The sequence below is a fragment of the Physella acuta genome, unplaced genomic scaffold (genome assembly GCF_028476545.2).
Source record: "Physella acuta isolate Inbredline_101_S28 unplaced genomic scaffold, ASM2847654v3 ptg000315l, whole genome shotgun sequence".
NCBI classification, from domain to species: Eukaryota; Metazoa; Mollusca; class Gastropoda; family Physidae; genus Physella; species Physella acuta.
The window spans coordinates 650,734-663,651 of NW_026731834.1; the positions used below are offsets into that span (position 1 = coordinate 650,734).

Genomic DNA, 12,918 nt, shown 5'->3' on the forward strand with positions numbered 1-12,918 from the left:
TTTTATAGAGGCAGAAGGTCTGTTTTCTGAAAGGTTTGGAGAGGGGAGACAATTAACAAAATTATGCCGACATTTAATATTCATATTTTAAATATTTCTTTATTATTTAAGTTATTTGATTGTCAAGCTGGTGATGACAAAAATATTTTTTAAAATCAATCTAAATCTGAAACTAGAACTTAATAACTTGAAATCAAGTAAATAGACAATAAAAAGTAGATAATCCACGAAAAGCTAAACACTTTAGTAAAATGGGAAATAATTTTCTTTACTCAATAGCCAATGCAATAATCAAACTATTCAAAAATTCTTAACTGCTGCTATAAAAAAAAAAAAAAAAAAAAAAAAAAAAAAAACAACACTCATTTCCGATCATGAGTCGGTAGACACGCTACACATTGCTTCGGGTTTTCTATATAGCATTAATTTGAATAAACAACTTTAAAATGGGTTTTGGAGATCTTAAATCACAGTCTGGTGTTGAAGCACTTAATGAATTTCTTGCGGAACGCAGTTACATTGAAGGCTTTGTTCCTTCACAAGCAGACGTTGCTGTTTATGATGGATTAAGCAAGGCCCCAGAAGCAAGTCTACCACATGCCCTTCGTTGGTACAATCATATTACATCACATCAGAGCCAGAAAGACAGTTTGCCAGGTGTAAAGAAACCAGCTGGACCTGCCCCTGCCAAAGTAGCTGCTCCCGCACCTGATGATGATGACGATGATGACCTTTTTGGCTCTGATGATGAAGAAACTAAAGCTCTAAAAGCTAAGCGTCTTGAAGAATATGAAGCCAAAAAAGCTAAAAAAAAGTACTGATTGCAAAAAGTAACATTATTTTAGATATAAAAGCCTTGGGATGATACAACAGATATGAATGAAATAGAAAAATGTGTGCGTTCAATTGAGACTGATGGCTTGCTATGGGGAGCCTGTAAGTAAATATTTAATGCAGACCAATGTTTTAAAATATCTTGAGTGTACAAATTAAATTGAGTGCTATCAAAAGATACAACTGAAAGTTTGAATTAAACCTTATTGAATTCTCTCCCAGCTAAGTGTGTCCCCCTGGGTTATGGTATCAGGAAACTACAGATCAGCTGTGTAGTTGAGGATGACAAGGTAATAAATTAACCTATTTCACTAGATCAGCACGTAGCATTTTATCATCAAATAATTCTTCCTTTTCTTTGGATTATTTATAGCACTGCTCAACACTTCTTACCCCACGTTTCAGGTCAGCACAGACTTCTTAGAAGAAGTAAGATTCCCTTTTAAACCTGACGGTCTGTGACCTCGGCATATGAAGAGATAGTGTGGTCAGCACTATGCCCAGCCGCCTTTTAGAAGAAGAGATTACCAAATTTGAGGAACTTGTCGAGTCTGTTGATATTTTTGCATTTAAGTTTAAACTTCAACTATTTAAATAAACAATACAGATTAAAGAAAAGATAAACACATACAAAAAAAATTCATAAAAAACGTTTTAATAACAAGCTTTTATGTAATGATGCACTAAAAAGTAGAAAATAAATTATAGACTACTATTTAAATAACTATAAAGAAAAGCGTGGGTCACTTTCTTATCTATTGGATACCTTTACTAATGTTAAGGAAGACACCCACGCTTTTCTTTATAGTTATTTAAATAGTAGTCTATAATTTATTTTCTACTTTTTAGTGCATCATTACATAAAAGCTTGTTATTAAAACGTTTTTTATGAATTTTTTTAGCGCAATTTCCATTCTGGAGAATTGCGTTTATTAACTCGTCTTTTCTGGGAATGGATGGATGGATGTGTGTTCGCAGCTTTAAGTCGTATCTCCTCCTCAACGAAGCAATATCGATGACTAGTTCCAAAGCAATTATGTTAAGCAAGTTACCAGGATGAACATAGGCCAAAACAATTCCGGGTTTCTTTCATGGATTTCCCGTAGAAGCCAAAAAACCTCGACAAAAAGCAGTTTTTGGCCCATTTCTCGGCAACCAGACCACTTAGCGACTTGAAACATTTACCAATCGATTTCTGCCATAATTTAGAACAATATTGCCGAAGAAAGTTTTCAAAAATATCCTTTCGTTCGGTCACAACAATTTTTTTAAATTAATTAACATTTGGACCGAATTAGTAGGTATTTTTTCCAACCACACCACACGCGGTATCACGTTCAATAGCTGCGCCATCACGTTCAATGGCTGCGTCATCACGTTCATTAGCTAGGCGCGCAATGGTTTTTAGTCATGTAACTCTATTGTAAATAAAACATGTATTTTAACCAATGGTTTTACTAACCCTGCTCTTGATTTACGCTACGACAGAGCTATTTTTAGATAACATAAGGAAATTGCGCTAAAATTGTCACTAGACTTTTTAATTACCTTGTTTTCAGTACTTTACATGTTTTATTTACAATAGAGTTACATGACTAAAAACCATTGCGCGCCTACTGAACATCACGTTCAGTAGGCGCGCAATGGTTTTTGAACGCAGCCATTACGTGATGGCGCAGCTATTGAAGGTGATGACGCGTGTGGTGTGGTTGGCTAGACATGCCTACTAATTCGGTCCAAATTTTAATTAATTCATAAAAAATTAATTAGGCATCCAATTAAGTCAAATTTAGTTTCAGATTGCATTGTCTTCATGTCTTGACCCACGTGCTAACTTTGAATCGTATCGGTCAAGTAGAACTGTCCGAATTTTCACTCCTGCGTTTCCGTCTAGACAGACTTACGACAGACAGAGGAAGTGAGTTAAATAAAAGCTTGTAAAAAAAAATAAAATAAAATAATAAACACATACCGGGTATGATGAATGGGTATGTCATACCCATTCATCATTAAGCTACTTAGCGTGGTTGTCTCATTTGGGTAGGTGGGTGGGTGTGGTTGCTGTGTATGTGTAATGTGTGGGAGTAATAATTATACGTCAGGTTTTTAAAACTGAAGTGTTGTCTTACTCTTTCACCTTTACAGTATATTAAGTACTAAGATAATGAAATTAAAAAAACAATACATTTTTAATAATTAAAAAAAACCTTTAAATCCACAAATACTAGGTTAATAACATACATTTTCATAAGCTAACATATAATAGTGAAAATATATATTAGAAAAACATTTTTTTAAGATTGCAGTATCTATTTTTACTATTACAATCAAAGAAAAGGTATGTTTATTTTCTTTTTAGTGTATTTATGTTATTTTTATTGTAACATTTTTATACAGGTTTTTATTAAAATGGGAACTGCATGAGTTTAGAAATGAGCTGTCTTATTTCAATATAAAACAATTAAAACTTGCCTTTAGTACATCTAAATTGGTTAGATATATCTTCGCTAATTAATTACAAATTTTATTTCTGTACCAGAACTTAACTAGCAATCTATCGACATTTCCTTTTCCTTTTGAATAATAAATACAGCACTCATCCTGGCCTCTCGGGTAACCATGGAGACAACGATACACAACAACAACACCTAACAATGTTATCTGAGCACTGACGTTCAGTTTCTTCTATTGTGAAGTCCTTGAACCCAGAACTGTGGGTACGGTAAATCTTTGGTTCGATTGATTGGTTCTGATCGATACTGCTGAGGGAAAAGTTGATTGTGCTGCCCACTTAAACTACAGCCTTGGTTTTACCATCTATTTTTTGATGATACGTGAAGTAATATCTAGTGAATTACTTCTTGGTTGACTGAAGTCATATCAATAGAAACCTCTTGGTTGACTTAAGTCATAACATGTGAATTACCTCTTGGTTGACTGAAGTTATATCATGTGAATTACATCTAGATTGAGTGAAGTCACATCACGTGAATTACCTCTTGGTTGAGTAAAGTCACAAAACGTGAATTAACATTTACCTCTTGGTTGACTGAAGTCATATCATGTGAATTACCCCTATGTTGAATGAAGTCATATTATGTAAATTACCTATTATTGACTGAAGTCATATCATGTGGATTACCTCTTGGTTGACTGAAGTCACACACGTGAATTACCATTTACCTCTAGGTTGACTGAAGTCATACCATGTGAATTACCTTTTGGTTAAATGAAGTCATATCATGTGAGTTACCTCTTGGTTGACTGAAGTCATACCATGTGAATTACCTTTTGGTTGAGTGAAGTCATATCATATGAATTACCTCTTGGTTGACTGAAATCACACACATGAATTACAAGCTTTGACACGTCTTACGATACACCTTGCCACACGTACGCTCATATATTCGAAAACAGATCTGGACTTCTCTTGTTTTTCGTTCTTAATAATTATATTATTGGTGATTTCCTCCAGGACAATAAAGTATTATTTATCAACATATTGCGTACCATATCGCCCGTTAACCCTTACTTCAGCCTGCTTGTCTTTCTGAATGTGCTTCCATAGCCTTTGTCCACCCAAGAACAATCTGCAAGGTAGCAATAATAATAATTGTTTCAATTCAGAGTTTTCTGTTCCCAGCTAATGAGCCTCATCAGCCCGGGGACTCTTGGGTTAGCAATCATATACTCTCATACCCAACCACGCCTTCCGTCCACTAGCTTTGGACTAATTTTTAGACATTTGAGATACAAATTAGTACACACGTTCTGACACGTGTTTGGGATACACTTTTAAGATACACTTTTAAGATACACTTTTAGTTACATTTTTTGACCCTTTGAACTCACCTGTATGCCATTTCTGTGCTGTGTCTGACTCTGTGGGCACACGTGTGGACCTTTATGAGATTTTTGGACCATGGGACCAATTTTTGGACCATTGTAGAACCCATGCATGATGAGTACATGTTATCAGAAACTTTCTGGATTATCAGTCGCCTTGATGCAGAGTCATAAAATTTAATCTATGAATATTAACCTTTACAAGCAAACGAATTCTTCAATTGTAATATCAACACTAAATATCGTAATAATGTCCTTGAACAAAATACAGCAACAGAATGTCGATTGTGCAATTCAGCCCAAACCACAACTGTGTATTCAAAATAGCCCGCTGGGTCAACATGGCGCACGAATTACATTAACCCTCCCCTGGCCAGGAAAGATTGTTTGCTGGCTGTATGTAGACCATGTTATAATCCATTTACTTTTCAAACCGCTGTGTTTGGGTTGCTCCGGTAACTAGCCTAGCCTATTCACGGCTGCTCATCCGGAAATGGCCGCGTACAAGCGTGGAGGGGGAGGAAGGGGGGGGGAGCTGCTCTGTAACGCTGCGAATACCGACTACTACACAGGTATCGATTAGAGGTAATATTTAGAAGGTTGTTGGTTGTTGGAACAAGGGAAACAATTTATTTACGTTAACCACAATATTATTATTATAGTATAGGGGGAGGGGTTCTTTCAGACATTTTTTTCTCAGGGGAGGGGGAGTAACAATATTCTAAATCCATTTTTTAAAAAAAAATGGCTTTTTAAGTTGTGTTCACCTCAATATTTTTATATAACACAAAATAGTGTGTAAAGGCATATATATATATATATATATATATATATATATATATATATATATATATATATATATATGCCTATATATAGATTATATATAATATAGGCCATAGATAGATAGATAGTCGCCCATGACAGTCCTGCCTCGGCTAGCTGCTTTTCCGCCTATATATATATATATATATATATATATATATATATATATATACACATGTATTTCAAAAACACCCCAGGGTAAAATCATCTCTACGCCACTAACTAAAAGTGCGCTTCAATTATACGAAAAAATAATTTGACCCTCAGCTTGTAATGTAGGCTTTCCATAAAATGTTTTACTTGTCGGCCTACTCACGAAAACATTCCTTATATTAATAGTTTTTTCCTTTACCATTTATACTACATGACATTTTTTTTCTCCCAATTCTTAACTTTCAACTATATATTTATATGAATCTGCCTGTAAACTACTTGTACTTACGTTAAAATTAATATTGGTATCAAGCACGCCGTAATCGAAATGCCACACGAGGATATTACTACGCGTGTGACCTGTACGCTAGCATGTTCTAGAAGGCGGTATCGATATCTGTTATGGTTCCCCGACTACACGATAAATGCTATTTACGACTACACGCGCCGCGCGTCAGCCTTGGAAACCAGCCGACGCTAGCCTCACATTCGTTCACAAGGCCTCCACGATCGGTCAGAGCAAATTTTTTCCACATTTTTTCAAGTAGGTGTAACAATTTTATTTTTGTTCCTTTCTTTAACAGTTTTAGGTAGATCTATTTTATTTTTATGTACATTTATTTAATGCATGCACAGTGTTTGTTTGTGTTTGATTTTTTGCACTTTAGAATCTCCGTGTTCCGAAGAGGCGTTGTGTTGTTTTTTTTAACTTTATCAGTGGGTGTGTCCTCGACTTGTTAAAAAATACTGGCAGACCGGACAGCTTATTGCCTGTTTGCAAAATTTAAAGTAAAAAATCCATCTAGAGTTAAATAAAGATTGAAACTAATAAATAAATTAATATAATAATGTAATCTTTAATTATTCAATTCCATGTGGCATTCATAGTTTTACTAAAAATTTCGTTTGATCTTTTCTTACAACGGTATGAGTCATATGGCATGTATTATATTATAAACCAGTCTCAAAATAAATGTTTTGTCGTGCGGCTAGTGATTAGTCACTAAATTTGCATAATGAATGTAATATATATATATATATAGGCCCTATATATATATATATATATATATATATATATATATATATATATATATATATATATATATATATATATATGTTTGTGTGTGTGTACTTTAATTAGCACAGTATCTCTTATACAATTATAACTATGTCTAGTCCTACCACTATTAGATATCTAATCTACGCTGTTGACGAATTGAGTCTAGAGTCTAGAATCTATGTGTTTTTAATTAAGTTTTCATAATAAAACTTGTATTATAGTATTTTTCCATAATTTGACAGTTTATCAAAATTAAGGAACTGTACTGTGCCAATTAACAATTACACGACAGTAATCTTGTGTAATTAGACCAGAGCCCCAAAATTTAAAATGTATCATTTGATGTAGCACCATAACTCAGCCACCCTTCCAGCGAACTACTTTAGCTCTATAAATAGAACCCATCGCCCGTTGCATTGGGTCGATAGGCTCCGCGTCCAACCAGTTTTTCTATTTCGTGCGCCGAGCTGGACTAAAACGTTACGTGTGAAGATCCCTTTCGACGTCACACTGATGCTAAATATAGCTTTAACCTGTTTACTTTGAAGGGCAGCCTTATAAAGTACAAGTTTTTTTTAGTTGTATAGAGGCTGATGAAAGCCCTTTTCTGGTTGGTTGAAGAAGGGGGGAATAGGCATATAGAAAAAGGGGGTGGATAGAGGATGTCGAAATATGCTGACTTGGAGTGTATGATTTAGTTTAGAAGGTATGTCGAGAGAAATGAGTGGGCGACACGGAAACGAGATACTTTGAAGAAGGATCAATTTCAGCAGGTTTCACATAGCTTGGAAAGCCAAGGCAAATAGTGAACTCTAAACCTTTCTCATTACCCCACACAGTTATAGTTTTATAGTTGTATATCACGTTTATGTTAAGTGCTGACCTGAGTGGGGAATATTCGAGATTTGAAGATTCAGAGTTTCTTTCAGGCATCTAAAGCACGTCCGCCGCATCCTGAACGATGTTGAAAAAAATAATAAATAGCCTAATTTAACCAGTGTCTCTCCCCCCCCCCCGGAAATTTAATTCCGCCCCTCGGAATTTTCAAGTGCGCCCCCCCCCCCCCCCCCGACGGAAAAAAAAATGTCCTAAAGAAACACCAAAGTTTATTCTTAGAACTTATTTACACATCGCAATCTGCCTGCTGCTTGGCCAGATTTAGTTTTTACTTCAGATGTCGCAAGCCCTGAAAAATAAAATTCACTTCGTGAAAAATTAACGCTTAATAGAATCTTACAACCCGCCCCTACCCTCCCTTTTACAATCGATCTTTCTGGTTTGTATATAGTTCATTGCACACCCCCAATGAGTATTTATAAACACCGTTACTAAATATAGATCCAGACCCCCAAAGGCCTGTAATCGATCTATAACCGGCAAGTCACGTGATCGTGTATACGCCATATTCTAATTGATTTTCATAATGAAAACACGCCATTCACTGACACCAACTTTAGAAATCTTAAGTAAATATTTCTAAAGAGGCGCGTTTTTTTACTTGGTAGAATCTTTACTTGTGCGAGGCTAGTGTTTGCGTAGGTAGATCTAGTACATTATACGATAGTGTGAAGAGGGCTAGTTGTGTGAAGGCGGCTTAATTGACATTATGGCTAAACCCTGCTACGTTTTTACAGGAGTGAGAATAAACTATAGATACCTGCTTGTGTTGAGTTTAAGTGTGAAATACTGGTACCTTATCACTAAAGGCAAAAGCAATTGCTATTTTAAGTATACGAGTTCATTTCCGGTATGCGTCTACTAGTGCATTAGCCAAACCTAATTATTATCCATTTGGTTTGTTTATACCACAATGGGAGGATGGGGGGGGGGGGGGGGGGGGGGGGGGGGAGAGTCCATACATAAAACACGTCATGCTATTGCAGCGCCACCTATCTTTCCCTAAAATGACATCACAAAACTACACCCATTTCATAAAACCATTTTCATCTTAAAAGAAAAAAAAAATTAAAAAGATGTATCCAATTATATCTTACCAACCCCTACCCCTCCGCTCCTCTAGATAACTCATCGTCACAACGTCAGGACACCCCCCCCCTCCCTCCTATAAGAAATTATACGTATTTTCTAAACATGTGATTTTTTTTTTCTTCAGATCTCTTCGCATAACCCAGCACCATGAGTGACGCCAAACACAAAGACGATAAACACAAAGAGGACAAACACAAGGACGAGAAACACAAGGATGACAAGAAAAAGGATGACAAGCACAAAGATGAGAAACACAAGGATGACAAGAAAAAGGATGACAAACACAAAGACGACAAACATAAGGACGAGCATAAGGACAAGAAGGACAAGGACAAGAAGAAAGATTCTGACGATGAAAAGAAGAAAGATAAAAAACACTAGAGTCTATTTTTAGCTCCGAGATTTTTTTCTGAAATGTCAATATAGGCCTAGGTTACTAAAAGTGCTTACAAATATGCCAGTTTGATTGTCATATGCCAGGTTTTGAAAAAAATAATCTGGCCACTTTTGTGTGTTTTGGTCTGTGTATGTCTTCTCATGCGAACATCTCATTTAATTTCATTCTCCATGTTGAAGTCACGTTTATATATACATGTATATACATACGTGTATAAACCTCTATACACAATGTATGTATGCATATATATTTATATAAATACTACACATACTTTTATAGTTGTTTGTTGGTCTAGAGCAGTTTATACATTATGCGTATGTGTCCACTCTCAGACAACTTTACCGATCTCATATGCTAAAAAAACAGACTTTATATGGTAATTTACCAAAATAAATATAGTGTATAAATTGATTAATTAAATAAAATCAATAATATTATCAGCTACAACAAGCACTACCAACCCTAAAAACATTAAGGGAAGCAACTCTTGTTTTTAATAAAATTTTGGACATTTTTTTTTCCACATATCACTTTCAAAGAGTTTGAGTAAAAAAAAAACGTCAACTGTGATACCAAAATCAATTTTAACATTTGTTGAACTTATGTTAATATTTGAGATCTGATATTTTATATCTTATCTATTCCAATTTTTTATTCTATTTTTTTTTACAAAAACTCTTTTTACACTATAAATTTTTGTACTGCTGTTTCTAAACTGACACATATATCTATATTAAATATTGTTTGGAAGTTTGAGTTTTGTTATTTATTATACACCTTAACAGTTGTTATCGGGTAAAAGTTTCCCCTTTCAAACCTGACGGTTTATGGGGCAAGTGAAGTAGAGTTCACTTGTTTCTGTGACCTCGGCATATGAAGAGATAGTGTGGTCAACACGATGCCCAGCCACCTTTACTTTCCCTAACGTGTGTTAGGTACCCATCAGAGTTGGGTGGACTCAGGGACGGTCTACTCACTTGAACCCGGATTCGAACTCGAGACTTACGGGCTAGAAGTCCAGCTCTCTACCGCTAGACCACTATCGGGTAATACAGGGTTATTGCAAGATAGGGTAGCAAGGGACGTAATCTATGAACTTACCGGTTTCTACAAATTGTTCATCATCGTCGTTTCCCCTGACATAAGACTAAACAATTTTTCGCTTATTAAACGAAAACATCTTTATAATACGGAAATGGATTATAAAAATTATTTTTATACATTTCCTGTGGTGCCTAAAACTTTGTAGCTTACTCTATACCTATACGAAGGAGATTTCAAGTCTTTGAAGGTAGTTTTTAATCATGGCTTTCGTTGGATCTCCTGCAGCGAAAGAAATGCGGAAGGGGGGACTATTTCTTTTCTATTACTGTTTGTAAACGAAACATGAAAGAGTTGTCCTAGGTAGCGAACAGGTTCTATATAACTCTCCCCTTTTCACAAGAGTTAATCGTGTCACGCCGTGGTCACGCGTGACTACTTGTGAACAAACTTGTCACGTTAATATCTCACGTGATATTTTATGAACAGATTTGCTCGAAAAAATTTGATCCACTATTGCAGTACGGGCATGGCAAATAATGCATATAAGGGTTAGTCCACACAATGACAGTAACAGTTGAACATAGCTACAGGTGCATACCGCAACGGATACACACAAGTAACACAGTTGCAGCAGTAACACATAATATTTACATGTGTCCATAGATAATTTGTTCCGTCACCATATATATATATATATATATATATATATATATATATATATATAATATATATATATATATATATATATATATATATATATATATATATATATATATATATATTTATATTCACAGATGTATGTATATTCTCGCTTTATGACTTTCTCAATCTCCTATACATATAATGATCTTAAGTTGACCGCGGGGAGGGGAAGGGGAGTAGAGTCCTACTGCTGTTTTTTTGGGCGGGGGTAATGTCCTGGGGGGGGGGGGGGTAACTGACAGGGGGTAATTGCTCAGGGGGTAATGTCCTGTTCCCATATATATATATATATATATATATATATATATATATATATATATATATATATATATATATATGAAATAATTAAACGCTGTAATTAATAAAGAGCTGGACGCCCCAATCTACAGCTTGTTAATTACCATTGGAAATTGCTAATGATATACGCTAATTATTGCATTAGAGCAAATGATATTTCCATCCCGTATCTAGGCATCACGCCCATGTCGTTCACCTCTTGGTTCTTCGAGTGCAACCGCTCGACCACTGTTTCCAGTAGCAACGCTGTGCTGTTGTCATGGTTACCGCATCTGGAAAGCCCACAGTTCATTACACTATATCGGAATTTAAGTGTTCTTAATTAAATATACTACAAATAATTTTTAAGTCGATCAAGGTTATGTGTACCTGCAAAATAATTGAATATGTATTCATGCACATATATTGAATATGCATAAAAGCATATACTTTTGATGTATTAGATTTACATTATGTTGTGGTGGTCTTATTGAGGATTCTGATATAGCATTGCCTTTGGTTTTGTTTATTCTTATTTTGACGAAGTGTTTGCTATTTAGAATGGTTAGATGCACATGTCGACACAACCAACTCAAGCACGTGGGGCCTTACAACTGTTTATATTCAGATTTAAATTGATGTTTTCTCTACAATGAGATCATCTACGCATTTTATTATACAACTTTGGTAGCACCATAATTGTATTGGCAAAAGTAAGGTGTGGTGGGGAGGAGGGGCGTGGATGGTTCCTGGAAATGTTGTAACAATCTGAGAGTGGGGGGGGGGGGGATGCAAAAGATGAAGGTGAAAAAGAAATGGGAAGAGAGTATCACGGAATGGATGGGTTTGACACTGAGAGAGACACTGAGGATAACGGTAGAGAGTGGAATTGAGTAATTCCATTAGAAGAACACAAGTGACGTCTTAATGGTCCACCTAGACTAAGGGACAGAAGAAGAAAAAGATGTAGAGGTCTAGAATTATATCATGTAAGGGGTGGTTAAATGTCACACTTTGTGTAATACTGCACACGTATGTCCCCGGGCGCCGACACTAAGGGGGCGCCAAAATGGGTTGGAAAAAAATTAAAAGCTCATTTTAGCTGTAGTTTTGCATTATAAATATAAAAAATATATGGGGTGGGGGTGGGGGGGGGGGGGTGGCAAATTAAAAGTGTCCCAAGGGGGGGGGGGGTGAGGAGGGCGCCATATTGATAGTTTGTTTCCTGGTGGGAGGGGGGGCGCCAAATTGAAAGTTTGTCCCCGGGCGCCGGGAAGGGTCGCTACGCCTCTGAGAACGACCATGAGTCCAACCAACTCTGATGGTACCTAACTCATGATAAGGAAAGTAAAGGCGGCTGTGCAAAGTACTGATCACACCTTCCCTTCATATGCCGGGGTCAAGAAATATATTAATTCTACTTCATCTTCCGTATGGATCGCTAGGTCTAAAAGGGATTCTTTACTTACTTACAATTGGTGTATAGTGATAAGCATACAACTGCGTACATATTATATAGCTTATTTAAATGTTATATGATTGTATTTATTGATAAATCTCTCTGTGTTTCCTTTTCCCTTTGTGTTTGATAAATTACATATGATAATAGACATGCTCTACTTCTATACTAAATGCTGTGGGGTAAAAAAAAACGAGCACACATGCACCTATTGGTTTGCTAATAAACTGCTCATTCTCAGTCCCATACGACACAGTTTAGCTTAACCCTATGCCGCGAAAACAAGTCTAGCAGTGCAATGTGGCAAGTGGTCGGTGACGCTCTTCTGTTTTCGTG

At 35.9% G+C, this 12,918-nt stretch overlaps 1 protein-coding gene and 1 pseudogene across 1 annotated transcript; both read left to right on the plus strand.

Moving 5' to 3' along the window:
* The first annotated feature begins 423 nt into the window (after positions 1 to 423).
* On the plus strand, positions 424 to 1,264 carry LOC131940323 (elongation factor 1-beta-like; annotated as a pseudogene).
* A 4,799-nt stretch (positions 1,265 to 6,063) lies between these two features.
* On the plus strand, positions 6,064 to 9,851 carry LOC131940302 (synaptic vesicle membrane protein VAT-1 homolog). The gene is made up of 2 exons (XM_059298953.1): positions 6,064 to 6,199; positions 8,829 to 9,851. Exon 2 carries the CDS (start codon positions 8,852 to 8,854, stop codon positions 9,083 to 9,085), a length of 234 nt encoding a protein of 77 aa, XP_059154936.1. The 5' UTR covers positions 6,064 to 6,199; positions 8,829 to 8,851; the 3' UTR covers positions 9,086 to 9,851.
* The last annotated feature ends 3,067 nt before the right edge of the window (positions 9,852 to 12,918 follow it).

What these genes read in the sequence shown, in the direction of transcription:
- LOC131940302 (XM_059298953.1), top strand. Translation starts at nt 8,852, where the DNA reads ATGAGTGACGCCAAACACAAAGACGATAAACACAAAGAGGACAAACAC.